This window comes from Chrysemys picta, chromosome 7 (assembly GCF_011386835.1).
Source record: "Chrysemys picta bellii isolate R12L10 chromosome 7, ASM1138683v2, whole genome shotgun sequence".
Taxonomy (NCBI): domain Eukaryota; kingdom Metazoa; phylum Chordata; order Testudines; family Emydidae; genus Chrysemys; species Chrysemys picta.
Window position 1 is genome coordinate 101,748,181 of NC_088797.1, and position 20,245 is coordinate 101,768,425.

General features: G+C 39.7%; 1 protein-coding gene across 2 annotated transcripts in view; it reads right to left on the minus strand.

Annotated features, from left to right (window-relative positions):
• Positions 1-251: 251 nt before the first annotated feature.
• DPYSL4 (dihydropyrimidinase like 4) overlaps positions 252-20,245 on the minus strand; it is a 28,815-nt gene continuing 8,821 nt past the window's right edge. For both annotated transcript variants that reach the window (XM_042856758.2, XM_005305314.5), the window contains exons 4-14: positions 19,829-19,993; positions 18,265-18,326; positions 18,083-18,163; positions 14,064-14,132; positions 13,824-13,944; positions 12,679-12,835; positions 11,420-11,561; positions 9,909-10,079; positions 7,566-7,745; positions 3,965-4,136; positions 252-1,689 (exon numbers count right to left, since the gene is read on the minus strand). In XM_042856758.2, the coding sequence (XP_042712692.2) occupies positions 1,598-1,689; positions 3,965-4,136; positions 7,566-7,745; positions 9,909-10,079; positions 11,420-11,561; positions 12,679-12,835; positions 13,824-13,944; positions 14,064-14,132; positions 18,083-18,163; positions 18,265-18,326; positions 19,829-19,993 (1,412 nt within the window). In that variant the 3' untranslated portion in view covers positions 252-1,597. The remainder of the gene's footprint in view (positions 1,690-3,964; positions 4,137-7,565; positions 7,746-9,908; positions 10,080-11,419; positions 11,562-12,678; positions 12,836-13,823; positions 13,945-14,063; positions 14,133-18,082; positions 18,164-18,264; positions 18,327-19,828; positions 19,994-20,245) is intronic.

Sequence of the window (20,245 nt, forward strand, 5' to 3'; positions counted from 1 at the left end):
GATTTACAGCTCAAAGAGTTTCAGGTAAGCACTCAAACTAGTTTGGGAACTATGAACAGTCTAGTTATAGAGCTCTTGGTAAGCCTTGGTATACAAGACCTGATCCAACGTCTCTGAAGTCAATAGGCCTCTTTCCCTTGATAAAGGGAATCAGATCAAACTCAAAGTGTATAAGTGAGTTTTATGATTCGCTATGGATAAGAGCCCATAGTAGGAGACAGTAGACAAAGATTAATCAAATGGCCTTATAATTTTGGTGATTTCCAACAAACTTTATTGAAAGCAATGAACAAAAAACAAAATAGTGATTTTGTTGACATTACATGCATAGTTTTATGGAATGATACTGCATATAAGATCACCTTTACTGTACATAGCTTTAAATATAATAAACCTGTTGTATTAAGCTTTATAAAAGAGTCCATCAGATGCAACTGGCCTTCAAATGTGCCTCTGCTTGGTACTTGGAAAATTGTATAAATAATCTTTAAAAAACAAGTCTAACAAAAAGACTAAAATACACTGGAACGTCCACTGTCATCTCTGTGTTCCAGAAATACAACTATGGAAAAAAAACCCAAAAAACTCAATGCATTAGTATGCCTATATCGACACTATGACAACTAACTCCATGAACATTCAGACCACACTTCGATTTCTTATATTCATGCTGTCACATTGGTACAGAGTGACAATGATTCCCAAGGCATGTTCAAGGCCTGCGCAATGAGATAGTATAAATAGATGATTATTGATCATTTCAACCACAAGATATATATAACTAACTGTATTAAAAACATACAGAGTTGAGTGTTTACCAGTTAAAATTCCTTAGAGTACAAAGGGCAGTAGTTGTTATCGGAAAGGAAACAAAGAACCTATTAAACACAAAACATGTCTACAGCTTTGTCCTGATTACAAGACAGCCAGCAGCACTGCTGAACACATTTTTAAATGAACTTCATATTGTTTACATGCATGTGTTAAAGATCTGCTGAATATCTATTTGAGAGAGAAACATATTTAAAATACTTGATGGTTGTTCTATTATCTTGGGTATTTTTAGCCTATTTTCCACTCAGAGAAAGATGGGGGGGGGGGGGGTAAACTGATGCATGGTTAATTTCATCCTGAGCTTGATGGCAGATCAATTTTATATTTCCATGGTGTCCACTCCACCCAAGCCCCTTGCACATGATAATTAATTGTTAAGGTTGCTACTTAGAGCTGCACTTCTGTTGCTTACAGCTCATAAAATCATAGAGTAACAGGGTTGGAAGGGACTCAGAAAGTCATCTAGTCCAACCCCCTACTCAAAGCAGGACCAATCCCCAATTTTTGGCCCAGATCTCTAAATGGTTCCCTCAAGGATTGAACTCACAACCCTAGGTTTAGCAGGCCAATGCTCAAACCACTGAGCTATCCCTCCCCCCTCATAAAGCAAGGTGTTCTGGGTGAGTGTAAACAAGGCAATCTTTTAAGATACATTTTCTGTAACTGTGAAACTGATGTTGAAAAATGCAGTTCTCCAGATCACCTGCTCCAGTGGAAACCAAGACTGATTGGCAAGGAATACAATACATCACATTTGGAATCATTATGACAAAGATGTAATATTGGAACGTCCACCAGGGGGTGCGATGATTTTTTGAGCAGGACGTCTTGCAATATGGTCATCTGTTTGAGATCCTAGAAGAGAAGGCATAGAACTTGAAGAGCTACAAACAAGTGACAGCCCCATTGATTTAAATACAGGAATTATTAAATGAAATGTTTTTGTTCATAACAATATATATGTACATGGGTAATCAATAGCAATTTATTTGTCTTTAATGCATATTGATTTGGAAACTGAACAATAAAATTCAAACAAAAATAAATACCTACACTTTTTATACTTTGGGACAACTTTATAAATAAGGTATGTAGCATGACATGACCAATGAACTGTATAATCTGTAGAATCTTGTAATTTTTAGTTAAAATGCTTTTGAATTTTAGCAACCCTTCTAATCACCACTGAAGCTACAAACTATACTGATAATTTGAAGATCAAATAATATTATTATGTTTTCATGCTCAGACTGAGATAGAACCAAAGCATATTTCAAGCTTAGTAGTGGGGAAACTAAACATGCTACTATACATAATGAGAATAAATTAAAAGGGTTAATTATAGGAAATGCTGTCAAATGCAATGAAAGACTGTATTCTAATTGGAAGGAACTGGAAAATTCTAACTGCTTTCCTGGAAAGATCTTTTGCATATTCATTCTAGGACTTTTTTGTAATGATTTGTTTCTCCATGAATAAATAGTTTCCAGATAATAACATTTTGGGACTTCATTTCATGTAGAGCTGTCAAGGATCCATGTGATCTCAGCCAAGTAAGCGAAGAGTTTTATCAGTAACTGTATAATGTGGCATTTGCTTTCAAAATTCTTCTTAGCTATGGTACACATGTTCATGCACCAAGTACAGTGTGACACAAAGCTGAGCAGCACATGCATGATGTCCATATATGCCAAATGACTGAAGAACGTATGTGTGGTACTCCCATGATTCAAATAAGACTCAAAATTGCATCACTGTGGATAAAATAGCAGAAACTACACCTTTCATGGTATGATTTTTTTTATGTAGAAGTCAAATTTCAACTTTATTTACACCAGGATTTATATCAAAATTAACATGAAATAAATTTAAACCTACTATTGTACAAGTAGATATGCAGTACTCTTCCCATTCCTAATGGCTGTCATAACAACTAGTTTGAATCTTCAATTCAGGAAACTCACAAGCAGTAAATCATTTATGTGAGTGTATGATGCCTTTATAGAGATGTGACAGTCTCCACGCCATTGGTTGAAGCGCTGCTGTTCTGAGCATTTGTCATAAGATCTGGGTGACCATTCCCCCTTATATCCACTTCCACTATTAGCTACTAGTTTAGTTGTGATTCTCCCCTTTTTAAATAAAATCTTGAGACAATCTTTTCATCTAGCCATTGACCTCCCCTAAAACAAGCTACTGTACATGAGCATTTGTCATCTCACCTCCACTCTAGCCATAGTACTGAATTCGTCCATAGCTGTATCTGTGCTTAGTAATTTTCTCTTCTGTAACTATGATTCCTTCTCACTCCCTCTCTCCCCATCTGCCTTGACCTTTGCGCTTTAACCATATAATACTACTTGATGCCTTTTCTTAGTTTGTTTGCATCTCAGCCATCTTCCTCTCATAGGTTTCCTATATATCCAACCACTTATTTTATGGAATTGGAAAAGGACACAACTCAGGCTGATTTCCTGGCCTCAGTGAAGTTAATAAGAATTTTGCCATCAATTTCAATGGGGCCAAGATTTCAACCTCTGTTGTCAGACCTCATCAGTCTGATGCCTGTCCTTGGCTCTTTTGTCTTCTCTGTTTCATACCCATTGGCCACCTCAATTTTTAATTCAAACTTGACATGCATCCTCTCTGGTATCTTGTGACCTACATACTTTAATGTATTTGCATGGATAGCTTTCAACCACCTGGAAGAATTTTGTGTTGCTTTTGTATGTAAGATACTATAGCTCTGCAAATTGTACTGTAGCGGGAAAAGTGATTTCTCAAAAGCAGCAAGGCAATCATCACATAAACTTAGTTGTTAATACATTTTGTCTTTTACATTAGCAGAAATTACTAATGCAATTCTATACCTCTATCATTTTCTTCTACTTGAGTAACATAACATAAGCTCTGACCCTGCTATTGAACTCAATTTGAATGTACCCCTGCATCCGTTTGGAGTTGCATTAACTTCAGCAGGGTTCCTCCTGGGTGCACAAGTCTGCCTGCAGGGAGCTCACTGCAAGACTGGGGTATGGTTTGTAAACAATATTTGCACTTCTCAGTCAGTCTAAGCTACCCATGTTCATCTCTACCTGCAAATGCTACTGTACCCACTGAGCAAACTTACCAGACAAGCTGAATCCTGACAGATGCAGATTACGGACAGGAAAAGTTGGTATTTTGCCTGAGCAGGGAGCTATCCTTGAAGTAGGAGTGGGGGCTGCAGCTTTAGCAGTCACTATGACATCATGAACTGGCCCATCATAAAGCCCCCTTGGAACACCATGAATTTCAGCAAGCTGTAGCGAGATAGAGGATAAACATGTGAGCTGATTCTGAATGAAATGATGAGAAATTTGAAGCTGAAATCTGTTCCCTTACTGATTTTTCTTCTCTCCGTCATACATATCCTGAGTTATTATTGTGGGGGGGGGGGGGGGCGGGTTGCACATAAGTTCAGGTTATTTGTTTGAGAAGAACGAACATTAAACATTTGCTCTGGAAAATTATTTTACAAGGAGTTACGTAGATTTTGGCCGGCATAAAAAAGAAAATGGCAGGTCAGTTTTGGGCTCTATCATCCATGTCAGTCTCCCGTAGAAAGGTCCCTTTCCATTAAATTGGCCACCTGGTGATGATATGGTAGCCTGGCTCCCGCAAAATATAATACCGAGAGATGAAATAGGAAGTGTTTGCTGTCAGTGTATCTTGGACACAGTGAACATGGTTCTCATTTACATGAAGGCCCCATTACACTGCTCTCACCTTAAATTACAATAACACCCAGTTTCAGGCCCCTTTACACTGCCAGAACTGTGTAAAGGGGTCTTAGGGAAAATCAGAATCAAGCCCAGTGTGTCTTCAGGGTTCGATCATTAATTTTATTACTATTAATACTGTTAATGTCTTTATTTTTACAGTGCCTCGGTGCATGCTGAGCACTGTACACTACCACAGAAAGATATTGGCCCTTCCCTCAACAGCTTGCAATCCAGTTGATTCTTCAAACCAGTATTCTTCACCTCCTAACACTGAGATCAATATTTTCATCTCCAGGGCTAGATTGGCACTTTGCAGTGGCCATGAGAAAAGAGCAGTGCATAATTTTGGCTTATTGGCAAAAGGCTTACTGTATTTTTATTTTTTGTTACAGAGAACACACAAAAATGGCATTTTTCCACCTCACATTCCATTCTGTTTTTCCTTTGGTATGTTGTGAGTTCTGATGTGACAACTCAACGGAACCTGACACGGCATGATTACAATGTCCTATTGCATCAGGTGCTACTTTAAATCATCCATCTTCTTGACTGGTAGAAAGATCTGAAGCTAGTGCAGAGAAATAGCTACATTACCAGTACTCCATTCACATTATTACCTGCGGCTAGCTAGTTCTCATCCCAAGCCACTTTATGTACCAGTCATTTTATGATCAAAAATTAGTACAGAGCATTTAGAAAATAGAAAAAGGTTTGGGTTTGAGCATAATGAAGTCAGGACAGATACAAATTGTAAAGAATAACTATTCTGCATTTTAAAATAGCATTTCAGTTTCACTGCTAACCTGTCATGCCATCTGATCTTCATCTCTGTAATACTGAAAACTGTGTAAAGTTGATATCCAATGCAATATTTTCCAACACCATTTTGGACCCTTTTCTCTCTCTCCAAAAAGCCATTGCTAGACAAGGGACCAAAAAATGTAATGCAGACAACCAGACTAACTGCCCATAATATCAAATGTGACTGCCCAAATGAATTAACTTCACAAGCAATCAACGACCACCTGATCTGATGCCCAATTATTATTTAACTCGGAGTCTAGGAACCTCCAGCTTCATGTGAGCAAAAAGTTTATATTTAGCAAAGTGCCTTCCTTGGATGATGAAAAATGACACAATGTTTTTACTTTCAAACATAACATAGATGGAGTTTGATTGGTAGCAAATAGCCTGGAGGCCTTTTGTCACATCGAGTGGGATCAACCAGACTTAGCAATCGTTTATCTGCAAGTTAAAGAAGGGTGCAAAATATGAGGGGAAAATGCAGGTAGGAGAGCATACAGGAGCAATTCTTCATATTTCAGGATAAGTGTCATTTTCATGGCCATACCAGAAAGTTAGGAAGGAGTGCAGGTGGGTGAGAGGGCAGGTAATATGGTCACTGCACTGATCATTGCTTCCACTCTAGTTTTAAATGACCATAGGTGGCCGCTTTAAAAGCTAAGGCTAGCTACTATGAACAGGATTTATAGTTTTTACAAGGCTCTGTCAGTTTCTTTTACTTATTCTGCCTTCCACTGGTGTGCCTCTATTACAGCAATGAATTCACAGAGAAAAGAAAAGCTACAGTAAATCATGTCATGTGGTTATTGCTGTAGTTGCCGATGTGCGTTGGTGTATTTGGGAGAAATGAAGTGGTTACTGATACTTGCCCTCCATACATCAAATAATGAAAACATCCACAAAACACATGGAAAAATGGAGGCGTGGTGCAGCTAAGAGATGATATAAAGATCCACCAAAGGAAGCTAGTGTAGAATAAGTCTTATTGGCCCTATAAAATGAAGGAACTACAGAAAATATTTCTGAGCTCCTTGTATTGACACCTTATCTATTAACTATTTACTTACAAACAGAAATAGATAATTCCTGTGACAGAATTGCCATACCAGTTCCTATATTATCCCTTCTCCCAGTTGCCAGCATAGGGGATATGGCTAGCAGGAAGGGAACAATCCAGGGCACAAATGAGCAACCTAAAGAATAAGTCAAATCCGGAGAGGTATTGGGAACTCCCTGTTCCCCTGAAATCCCTATTGACTGACATTTTTTAGAATTTTCTCCAGTCTAAATATTCTTAGATGAGTACATACTTGCTACAATCACATACATGTAACAGATTTAAAGTATTTGGCCAGAACATACTAATGACCAATTTGCACAATTGGAGGCAATAAGAGTGCCAACAATGGCTGAAAAGACCTGTGAGAAGAAATTAATTAATTTCATTATGGGATATATCACCAAGTGTGGTTTCCTACATTGGCTATTTGAAATAAAAATATCAGAGACCCACTAAGCCCGGGACATCTCTAATGAGAAATATCTACAGTTAAATTGTAAAAATGTTGCCATCATTTCATTATAATGTATCATGTCATTGAGATTAAATATATTATTTTAACATCTTTTACCTTTCAAACTGAATTTAGAAGGACCATGTAATTAGATACATAATGCATCTTACGTCTTTGTACTTTTCCTGTATTGGATGATAAGGTACTCTCCTGTAATTAGTAGTAGATTAGTTTACCTTTGAATCTCCTTGAAGACATTCTATTTGTCCAGGAAAACACACCATACCTTATCATCCAATACAAAATATTTGATGGAACTGTATATAAAAATTCAATACAGTTTTCTTTTAGTTTCAGATGCATGTGAATTAATAAGTGGTATCAGGTGTAAGAATTGTCATTTGAACAGCAACACCGTTTATGCATAAGCCAGGCAATGCACAAGAGCAGTTATTTGATAGTTTTACACCTTTTCAAGGCCTACAAGCAGATAACATCAATAATATTTTTGCTCCTGTAAAGGGCCCCCTTTCCCTTCTCTGTCCTACCAGGAGGCTCTGGGATGCTGTAACACAACATTAATAGCAATAGGAGAACAGGGATAAATTAGAACAGAGATTGTTTTCTTGCAAATAAAAATTCTCCTTACCCTGTTTCTTGCCTTTATTCTTTTATAAACAAAATCAGGGAATGTCTTTCTAGGAACGAAGCGACCAGACCCTTGGATGACAAAGAGGTTTCCATCTTCCAGCACAACTTTTCCTTGACTTATAACAACAGTAGGTGAACCACGACACTCTGTTCCTTCAAATATATTATATTCCACATTCTGACAAATCCAAACCAGGATATTCAGAGTTAGTTTAGGGTTAAAAACAAAAATGCCATAAACCCACAGCCTACCCAATTATATATACACACACATTTTTGTAATACTTTCTTCATGTATAATTAATCATTCCTTAAATAATCCTTTAGATTAGATTTGAAAAAATAAGGATCTCTATCAATTTGGTGAGCTAAAGCAAACTGGAATGAACAAACAAAATTCATGAACATTTAGCACTAGCTTAAACCACACACTACACTACTTGCAGGGGCGGCTCTATGTTTTTTGCCGCCCCAAGCAAGGCAGTCAGGTGCCCTTCGGCGGCATGCCTGCGGGTGGTACGCTGGTCACGTGGATTCGGCGGCATTTCTGCAGGTGATCTGCTGGTCCCGCGCCTTCGGAGTACCCGCCACCGAATTGCCACCGATGCTGCGGGACTGGCGGACCTCCCGCAGGCATGCCGCCGAAGACTACCTGACTGCCACCCTCACGGCAACCGGCACGCCGTCCCCCGCGGCTCACCGCCCCAGGCATGAGCTTGCTGCGCTGGTGCCTGGAGCCACCCCTGGCTACTTGTGAAGCAAACCAGAGCCCAATTATAGGTATGGATAAGTTCCAATTGCTTAACCTAGGTCCCCAGATCCAATTGCTTAACCTAGATCCCCAGCAGGCTTCTGCTGAAACTCACCTTGGACTGACAGAATCTTTTTGCTATGTTTGTCAGGAAACCGCAAGTTCTCTAGCAGAACTGGTTGAAAAATTCCAGTTATATTTTGTGGGAAATTTGAAAACATTTCATTTTTCAAAACTTCCCATGGAGTTTTTTTCTCTTTTTAAAAATATTCTCCCCATCTCTAAATGAAAAATCTTCTTCAGCTTTCAAAAACAATTTTTGATACAAAGGTAATAATTTTTGGTTTCTGAAGAGCAAAAGCAAATTTTTCTTTATTGAAAATCAAACTGAAAACCATTTTTTAACTGAAAAACATCTGCTTCTGTTCAAACAAAATACCATAAAATTTCATTTTCAGAAAAATATTTCATTTTGGTCAAAAATAATTTTTTTGTCAAAAATATTTCAACAAAATAATTTAAAACAGTTCTACCCTCTACATTTTACTAATGTTACATGTAGTTTTACCACTAACCCTTCAAATGTTACTGTGCTTCTCAAGTTCCAGGTAGGAGTTCATTTTGGGATACCTATGAACTGGGAAACTCTAGAGAAGGTACAGTTTGAACAGACACTGAGGCTTTCCCCAGTGGAATATTACCAAAGAGAGAGTGACAAGCCTATTTGGGACCAGGGAAGGGGTAGGAAAGCTGGGTTTGGATCTCCACTAAGACTCGTGTTGTTGAAAGATTCCCTTTGGCAAATGGCTTTTGAGAGTGGGGGTAGTTTCTCAGCTGGTGAATCATTTGCAGAGATAAGGATAAGGAGATGTTCCTAAGTAGCTGATATTCATTCCCATGAGTTAGCCTAAAGTTCCAGTTGGTGAAATGGGAATTTACCTGAGAAAGGGCTGAGTAAACACTGAGTAAGGACCCCAGGGTTTGTTCCAGTATGAATGGCCCCTACACAGCTGTGCGAAATGGAATCAATCTTGCTTCCTCTTTTTAGTTTTACATTTGAAAGAGTACAGCCCTTGCATTTATCCAACCCTCGGGGAATATATCAACAGTCCCAGTAATTTGCTAACTAAAACAAACTTTTATCTCAATAGTTCTGTTAAATCTTAATTACAGTCATAGCCCTTTAAAATTCCATGTTCAGCAATTCAAGGTTATTCAGTGGAATTCAGGAGAAATGCTGGGACAGGAAAATGTTCAGGTTAGGATTGTACATTTTTTTCTATGCCTATACAGTACATACTAATAGTATCACATTTACAGCAAAAGAATGGTCATCATGTATTGTTTTGCTACTGCATATTCTATAGCATTACTCTACATATTTTTGGTGCCATTGCAGTAAATGCCAATAACAAAAGGGATTTATTTCCCTTCCCCCACTCAGATTTAATAAACAACTATACTAATATTTTACCCAAATTCTCTGTTTCAATTTCTCTCTGATTAAAGGGAATACATTATTTCACTAATACACCCTGGTTGCAAAATCCTATAAAGAAAAAAAAATTAAATCTCACAAAATGATTTTACCAGATGGTGGGTTTTTGCTGAAACAATTTTTGTAGCCTTGGGATTCCATATAACTAGGTCAGCATCAGAACCTACAGCAATTCGTCCCTTTCTGGGATAAAAATTAAAGATTTTGGCTGCATTTGTACTGGTCACTGCTACAAAATCATTCTCATCCATCTTCCCTGAGGCCTGGAAATTAGAAAGAAAGGAGACTGAGAAAGGAAACCTATTACCAGAAAATGAGGTCTTATCAAAAAATGAATTTGCAATTTCATCTAGAATTAATGATATTTGTACACAGAGAAGATCACACAATCTTGGGCCTCACATTTAATTCAAAAATTGGCTGTCCCTGCAGGACTAGTCATTAAAGACTGTTATAATGTCATACGTTTGAAAACTGATTACAGCTCCCATTTTATAGTCACTATGTAGGTACTCCTATGACATGAATACAGCTCAACACTACAGACACTGCATCCCACAACACTGAATAATAAGTGTACAGGGTGAAGTGAGGCTACAGAGAGGTCTGTGGCAACTATTGTGTATCATCATCATTCATTTGGCAGCACTTTCATCTACAGGACTCATTTCTCTCAGCAATTACTGGGCTCACACCCAGAACTTTCTTTAATTGATACTGAAGTGAGTCAGTCTTTAGATTATATAATTTCTTCTCTTAGATAGAAAAATACCATGTTTATTGGAACCAGAGCTTTCTAAGTGTTATTGATCCTCAACATGCTACTAGGAGAAGGATACAAGAAACTGGAGGTACCAGAAGAAAGGGGTCAGATAGTATAATGATGGGTGAGGTATAAGAACCTAGACAGAGAAACAGAGCTCCAGTGAAGATGAAGATGAATATTTTCAAAGGTGAACATTGTTAGTATAGGCTAAACAATTAGTGCATCGTAAAAAGCACAGCTGACATAACAAACCTGAAGAGCTCTGTGTAGCTCGAAAGCTTGTCTTTCCCCAACTGAAGTTGGTCCAATAAAAGATATTACCTCACCCACCTTGTCTCTCGAATAACAAACTACACTCAAGATTCACTGTGGACCTGATCCAAAGCTCATTGAAGTCAACACAGAGACTCACAACTTATTTTGAGGGTACTATAATGTTGCAGAAATTACAAATGAACAAATTCCATATAGTTTGCCCAGTCCTACAGGAAAAGAATACAAATGGAAACTCCATTTCTTGCCTTTCCAAAAATCTTCTGGATAGACTTATTTCTGATCACAGTTCAGACTGGGATAGAATATTCTTCTAATAAGGAGCTCTTTCAAGACATTTATATTCAAATGTTACATTTTCTCTCATTAGGAAAGCTTTTTTAAGTAGCAGCCTAGATAATGTCACACAATGAGGCATTCAGCAATGTAAGATGATAATGTATCTCTTTCCCTTCCATTAAAATTTTTTTTGCTATTGTCTAAATCCTCATATCTGACAAAATGCCATTTGCATGCACTTGCATTGATAATTCAGCAAACATTTACACTTATTTAGTTACTTACCACACACTTCTCCCAAATTATTGACATTCTTTCTTCAATGCCATTTGTTCCCTCTGGAATAAGGGTAAAGTTATCCTTTCCTACTGCCTTCTGCGCGGTGGTAAATGTGCAGTGGGCACTGCCTGCAACCTGAAGATCCCCACTGAGTTAAAACAAACCAAAATGCAGTTAATGGACAAAATTGATTGCTCAGTTTGTATTGTTCAGCGTAATAATTCAGGGGCCTTTTCTTTGCAACAATGTACTCTTTAAGAGTGAAATTATCTCCTGTGTAGCAGGTTAAGTGTGACATAAATGGCTCATAGGTCTTGTGCTTAGCCCTCTGTGCAGCGGTGAATTTCATCCTTAGGGTAATATTTTCAAAGGTGCCTAGTTGATTTAAGTTCTTAGGTCCCATTGGATTTAAGTGCCTAGATGCTTTTGAAAATGTTACCTTAAATGCCCAGTAATTGCACTCCTTAAATCAACATCCCAGTCTTGATCCATCCTTTTGGCCCTGACAGCCTTTCAAGAAATGATTCTAAAGGACCTTTTATATCAGGGGTATTCCTGGCTATGGCCAGACCCAAGACAAAACCAGATTCTATATACCAGAATCTATTATAACTCAACAAATCTGAGCCAGGCTGATAGGGATAGGAGAAGGAAAGGAGGGAGCTGAGGTGGTTCTCTAGAATGAGGCTCTCTAGGGACATCTGCTCATGGAGCCCTGAAACACCCTTCCTGATTTATATCCAGGCTGTAATTCAAGATTGAATTATATGCATATTTTATTGTCTGTTTGTGGACATTATTCCACAGGACAAAGATTAATCAAATCAAATCAAATCTGTTTGCTTCCCTAGAGTCTAGAGAGAAGAATTTTGTGAAATCTCAGAGAATGCAAAATAATTCTCATCAGGAGACCTATTAGGGCAGAATATTTACTACTGTAGGTGCCCTTCTACAGGTCAATAGTCTCACCCTACACAGTCTTCAGGTGTTACTTTGGGGCCTGATTTTTCCATCCCTACTCAGACTGAATAGTAATTTACTCAACAAGGAGTCCTATTGAATGGTTCTACTCAGTGAGCTTTTTGGTGATGACTAGCAAAGACCCTAAGCCAAAACCCCAGATCCAGACAGTGTGGAAATTTAAGGAGATTGAATCAAAACTCCACTCTGCTCTTTGGGCCCATCTCTGAGGTTGAATAATAATAACCCCAGGGACTGGGTTTTGTTCCGCATGCCACTGTCATTTACTCTCCTTGCCAACTCACCAGGATAACAGAGAAGTGAGATAATCGGACGTAGTAGGGTCAGGGCTAATTGGTGGGGATGTAACAAAAGCTGCAGCTTTAGCCCAATTCTTACTCCAGTGGTGTGATCCATCCGTACCAAGGCTCGCTGTAATTGGCTCTCCATACACAACTGTGCCTAAAGAATAATAATGCTAATACATAATCTGAAAATATGTAACATGCTCCTGATGGTGAACTCTCTTTTCCCACAGTGTAGACAAATGCTAAGTAAAAGATCATTTGAGCCAGTTTCTCTGTGTTTCAGTTTTCTGAATTTCTGTCAGCCAATCAGATTGCTACAAAGTTGAACAGTATTCCTTGTAAAAGTACAAAGTACCAATCAGGAAACAGCCTTGGCCAAACCCCAGAGTCCTATTCGGTACTATTTTTGGCTGAGAAAGACCAAAGAAAGCAGAACACACACTTCAGGACATGGCTCCTTATTTGTAATGGCAGGGAATGTGTCTAAAAATCCCTCTCAGTGGGATACCAAAAATTACACAAAAACTTTGGGCAAAATGCATGCTTCTGATGTAACTCCATTTAAATCAGTTGATTTACACCTGGGATAGACTCAGTATTGTATGTTTATGACTGGATATTTCTGTCTCTCACCCTTGTCACCCACGTCCACACACAGTGGGCCAGATCCCCACCCCAGTTGATGTAAATCAACACAGCTCCATTGGCTTCAATGGAGATACACCAGCTGAGGATCTGTCCGAATTACTATATTCTAGGTATTGTGTTACCTTGTTTCCTTGGAGGAATATTTCTATTTCTTCCCAGTGTGTCAGCAGTTTGAGTTCTCAGGCATTCCCAGGTTCATTTTTTTTCATTCAAAGCATGACAATAGGTTGGAAATGAATTCTTGATTTTTCCAACTCCACCTAATGAGACTTGTGTAGCAAAGTCTTCAGCCAATCTCTTTGACTCTTTTGAGTTCACTTCAGTGCAATTAAACTCAGGACACTTTGAAAACTGAAGCTAACATCAAGTGTTGTGCTTTTCAGATGTACCAGAAATTGCCTAATTATGCACTCTTAACTCCTTTTATTGCAGTGATACTCATGGAGACAAGTAAATAGTTTTAATTAGTGTGTAAATGTGAAGTGGTGTTTTACCTTTTCGCTTTGCTTGAGCTATCACATCTGCGGCACCTTTGCTCATTACTTTTGTGACATACAAGGGGCAGTTGGCTTGTTTTGCTATTGTAATTGCACGGTACACTGCCTCTGCTTCAACCTTGGGAAACAAGAACACAACCAGGCGACGTCTTACAACATCTCTTTTAGTTGAATGGACATGAATGGAGACTTCTTTAAAGCTCTAAACATGTTCATTTTACGAACTTAAGATATTACCTCCTCTGGGTGGCTAAGAACATGCCCCTCTGGCCCAGTAATTCCAAGTTCCAACAGTCTCTTTTGCTCCTAAGTGAATGTAGAAAAATGAGAAAAACAGTAAGTGATGGGAACAATCTAAAATAATGTGGGAATGGAACATCATGTCTAGAGGTACTTGAGGGTTATGGAAATTCCTAAATAATATCCTGGAATACCATTTATATCCATGAAAATTAGAGCATCTTAACAGAGACTATGACAATAATAAACAAGACATTCTAGTGGGATTGGTCATACTACTCAACATACTACACTCTGGCGATTTGACAACATGTTGGTGGGGTTCACTTGCTCACAAACAATTAAGCAATCTGCAGTGATAACTATGTGCTTTTCCTGGGCTATTCATTCAGGCACTTCAAGCTCAGTGTGGAACAGGAGGGTGAAGGCTGGATAGCTCCATCACACAAGGCATTCCTATCCTTTTAGAAGTGCAGTCATCTTGAGGGGCTTGTGAAGTCCCACACATATTCCTAGTGGCAATGATTTATGGAGGTCATCCCAAATGAGCATCGGAAAAGACTTTATACCACACTGCACTGTCCAGCATTCTGTGTATCCCCTCCCACACACACTTTCAGGGGAATGTTATCATCTTTATTAGTATTATTTTTTCATAGCCCTCAACCTATGGAGCCAGTTTTCTCTGTGACCTTATCCAGTGCTTAATTTGTAATTAAAGAGGTACCAGGGCTCAAGCAATGTTTCTACTTTCATAACTGATACAGCAAGTCCAGAGGTGCCGGGGCTATGAACTGCCAAGCCAATGGGTGCTGGGGCTTGGCACTGGAAAGCCCTGGCACAAATTAAACACTGGCCTGATCCGATCCATGAGGTACTGAGCACATCCATAGCTGCCCTCAACTACTACTGAAGCCAATAGAGGTAGAGGGAGTTCAGCTCCTTTCTCTTAGCATTAGGCCAAAGCATGGGCCTGAGAGAGAGAGAAAATTGTAAGTAACACCGGAGAAACATCTCTAGGGCTAGGAACAAATGCTGTGTGTTCCATCAGTGAGCTGGGAATCTTGCCATCCACCAATGATATAGAGCTCCCTTTGCCAGTTCTGCAGAGGCCACTAAAGATAATCTGCCACATTAGGAAAAACTTCAGTGTGCTGCTCACCTCTTCATAGGCTTAGGGTGGCAGATTTGGCCCAGCCACCTCTTTGTCATGATGGGGGCAGCCAGGCCAAATCTGCGGCCATAAGCAGCTGCCCAGAAAACTGCCACCCTAGGCAGCTGCCTAGTTTACCTATTGGTAGAGAAGCCCCGGCAGCTCTGAAAGAGAGCAAGATATACGATCCTAAACCTGTCATTGCTGAAGGGCTGACTACTGCCTGTCCTGACCCTCAGGCCACTGTAATGTTTGTCACGAAAATCCCATGTTGCGGGGAGTGGGGAAAGATGAAGGAAATGTTTCTTTAATAGCCTGTTCAGGGGCAGGAGGGAATGTGGCTGTTTGAAGCTGCTCACAGCATGGAATGTTGGAGGCATTCCCAGCAAAGATGGACTGGTGGGCAGAGTGCAGGTGCATGTTAAATGCCATTTTTCCACAACTAATCAAACAGATATAACCATGTATATTTTACACCTCCTTGTTCCATCTTGGCCCTCTGCATCATATGAGGAGCCACCCAAGAGTATTTCCATTGTTTGCCCTCTCTCAGGGTTTTTGCTGGGGAAGGACAGCTTTAAATTGCACAATTGCAATAATTGCTGTTGCTAATTATTCCCATCAGCAGAAGCTGTTCTGGGGATATGCTGAATCAGCACATTCTTTGACTTCTCCTGGCCCCACCCCTTCTTAGCTAGCATCCACATTTTGTGCAGTGCTGACTCCTATCCATCATCAGTGGAGGGATGGATTCTGTAATTTTCTGCTGCCCTCTGTGGACAGTCTGCTGCCAAATTTATGGATTTTTTATTTCTGTACCATCCATGCTCCTTTTGCAGATATCCTGGAAGTTCACCTCCAGGGCTCTAATGTTATCACTTGCAGCTTAAATAAATACTTGTAAAGATATTAAACTGCTTGGGATCACATTATGTTTAACAGCCAGCTAAGGAGAATGAAAAATCCTAGTGGGGAAAACTGGTATTAAGTTCAGGCCTGTTCGGTACAAAAAGGCCACTTGAAGTGTTGAGAAATGGCATTTAATTATAAAGTCCTCTCTTATATAATACTGTGCATTCAGTTACCTGATTCTCATTTGGAATGAATGACAGGTTTATTTCTATTCTGCATTGTATATTCCTAACATCTATTTCACATTTTTCTATGCTAGACTAGAGATAGGTAGAATGAAAATCAATACAAATTTTGAATGCAAAATACTCCCTTGTTACTATTTGCCCCTACATTTGGAACTATATATCCAGCTGAAATTACGCTACTGTGAAAGCCTCAAATCTATTGAATGTTCAGGGCTAGAGCCTTCGATTTTTAAATAAAATGAGAATAAAACATCTCCAAAAGCGGGCACAGTTTAGAGAAGTAAGAAGCCCTAATTTTCTGCAGGTAGCTGTTATAAATGTACCTGTGATGATAACCAACTGGATGCAAACAGTCAGCATGATGCCTCTGCTTTTAGTAAGGACTCCAGAGATCCTTCCAAGCTCTTCTGCCAATATATGATGTCACAACAGGCTTTGCTGCCAGTCCACTCCCTCCAAAGCTCAGGTAATCAGATTATCCTAAAGGCCACATCCTGCCTAGTTGTGTGGGTGGGTGGACTAGGCAGGGAAGAAGATGTAGAGAGCACCCTCCCTCTACTCACCACATGCCTTAGCAGGGCAGAATACCGACCTAACACTGCAGGGAATACTGAGGAGAGAGACCAGCTTCTGCGCTGGCCACTACACTGCAGACCCAAGAAGGTTTGCTCTACAGGCAAATGTATGGAATTTTTATTTCTGTACCATCTATATTCCCTTTTGCAAATATCCTTGAAGTTCATTTCCAGGGCTCTCATGTTTCCTTAACTCAGCCACTGAAGTCAATGAAAGTTTTGCCAATAATTTCAATAGGAGCATGAGCTGGGTGATACTATGACTGGCAGCATGCACTAGTGGAACATAGGATGATTCTTTTCACAGAAATAGCCAGGGGTCCCCAGCAATGTATGCCTCCTGGCCAGCTTTGTATCACTTGTTCCTGAGTTGGCAGGATGACTCAAATGCTGGAAATGTGTCTGGCACTGCTCTGCCCCCTACTGCCTGTTGTGCAGCCACTTCATTTCAGGGCAGCATTTTGGCCTAAATTAATATTGTGGCCAGTTTTTTATTTAAATGGATACTGTGACAAAGTTCCTCCTCTAGCTTGGTGGGTCCTGCGCTTACTGGCAGATTTTCTTGCCTCAGAAATTCACCATGTGGATTGGGGAACAGCCCAGAGACCTTCCCCTCTGGAAGAACCCACAGTCCAGGTCAATTCAGAGGTTTGGGGGGAACCCAGGCCCACCCTCTACTCCAGGTTCCAGCCCAGGGCCCTGTGGACTGCAGCTGTCTATAGTGCCTCCTGTAACAGCTGCATGACAGCTACAACTCCGTGGGCTACTTCCCCATGGCCTCCTCCAAACACCTTCCTTATTCTCACCACAGGACCTTCCTCCTGGTGTCTGATAACGCTTTGCACCTCAGTCCTCCAGCAGCACACCCTCACCCTCTCAGTTCCTTGCACCTCTTGCTCCCAGCTCCTCACACTCACACCACAAACTGAAGTGAGCTCCTTTTAAAACCCAGGTGCCCTGATTAGCCTGCCTTAATTGATTCTAGCAGCTTCTTCTTAATTGGCTCCAGGTGTCCTAATTAGCCTACCTGCCTTAACTGGTTCTAGCAGGTTCCTGATTACTCTAGTGCAGCCCCTGCTCTGGTCACTCAGGGAACAGAAAACTACTCATCCAGTGACCAGTATATTTGCCCTCTACCAGACTCCTGTACCCCACTGGTCTGGGTCTGTCACAATACATTTACTATACCTCGTCAATGATGTCTCCATTTTCAGCATGCACTTGGGCAATGGCACCCAGGTCGCGAATAATGCTGAATATTTCATACATCTGTCAGGAAGGAAGGAAAGAATTTCCTAATGTCAGACTGGTCACAGTTTATAAAAAGTGTAGTTGATTACTTTTATTGCATTTCAGTTATTCTGTGTTACCTGGGCATCAGTGCACTGGAGCTTGTCTTTATAAGCCATGAAAACTAGAAAGGAGTTCACACCTTTAAAAAAATAAATTACATGTGTATTTATTGTCACAGCTGAAAACAAATCACTCATGTCTACTAGAGAGGGACGGAAAGAGTGGTATTCAGATCTAGGTAAGGTTTTTAGACTAGTGTTGAGGATTGAGATTGAAGCAAGGCTAGGGTTCAGATTTGGACTAAAGGGCATGAAAACTTGTTCTTATGAGATTTGGGCCCCAAATGTTGTAGTTCATGAAAGATGCTGTACCGTCATTGGTTTTTGGATGCATTTAAACCAGAACCAATAAACAACCCATTTTTTAGTTTTAGATCCAACTTGGAACCAAAACCACACAGGTGAGTTCAGTTTCATGGATCTGAATCTTAACCCTTTCCACAAACAGGTTTGAATTCTAAGCTGCAATGCTGGCTCATTTCTAGGTGCTATATTTGAATCATTTTATTAATGCTGAAAGTACAAATTAAAGCCAAAAGCACTACATTCAAAACAATGTCCTTTAGTTATAGAACTACATATACAACACTTATGTATACTGCATTGCATAACAAAATGCATAACTCGTTTCTATCTAATGTGTACTCTGATTCACTTAGTGTTGGGGCCTAGCATGTTAATTTCTATTGTATTGCTTTATACTGTTTTTATGTAGATAAAAACCACAATGGTTTTTAAATTATAGTCACACTATGAAATTCTCTCCATTTTATTACTATATATGGGTAAGTATGAAAAATGTCTGGTTTCAGCTTTGAATAGCTGCTTCCTTGACTACCACTGAGAATTTTAATGGAAGATTAATTAACAATTTCTGTGTTAACTGACAAATTCTGTCCCTGAATGTATGACTGCAATTGCCATTGAAGCCAATTAGATTTGTGTAGGCACTTCTGAGCGCAAAAAAACCAGCCCCAAATATGTGACTAACGCGACATATTAGTGAAATGCATAATCCTGTGGTGGGTGAGTTCTTCAGTAGACAATGTCTACTGGGTAGATAGCCACGGGTTCTTATATACAAGAACTACAGGTGTAAGTTTTTGTGAAGGGACTGTCAGTGCACAAGAAATACACTTTATATTCAGTACTGCAGGCTGGGAATGGGCTGCTTTATTCCTATTATATTACAGAGTGGCTGGGAATGGGGAAGCACCCACTAACTAAACAAGAAGCGAAGCAGGTATGGAGCATGGCGCCAACCCATAATACTCTGAGTAACCCAGTTAATCCCTTGATGTCCACTTTATTACGCAAGTGAAGTAATGTTGCACAATTTGGCCCTGTGGGCCCAATCCTGAAATTCCGTACACAGATAAATCTCCAGTATAGTCAGTGGGAGTCTTAACAGTGTAAGGACTTCAGAACTGGGCCCAAGAATTTTGTCTTGCACTACCAACGGCGATTTCTTGATGTTAGAGGCATGCATATTGCCCTAAAAAGTAGCTGATCTTTTTTCTTGTGTCAGCTTTCATTCTTGCTGGTAACTAGGTTAGTAGAACACTGGTCTTTTTGTCCTTACCTTTGTCTTTCACTAGAGCTTCCAGTTCCTCTTTTATGCTCTCATGCCAGCGTGTGATGTCAATATGCAGTGAATAATCACAACAGGCTTTGTTATCAGCACACTCTCTCCATTGGTCATATGCAGCAAGCAGATTCATTCCAGAGTCAGGGAATACATGGTCAACTGAAGAAATAGAGCAGAGTGTCAGCAGCCTTTATATGATGGAGTAACACAGGGACATTATTATAATGCCCATAAATATGCATTTGTCTAACAGTTTTCTATGGTAGGAAGGAGACATTTTAATGCAAATTATTCTATAATTAAAAATGAGGAATATGAAAGCTTCCGAACTGTGTTTAACTACCATTAAGACTGAGACAAAAAACAGCAAAACAAGTCAATTCCAAGTTGTGGCTAACAGTACAACCTGAA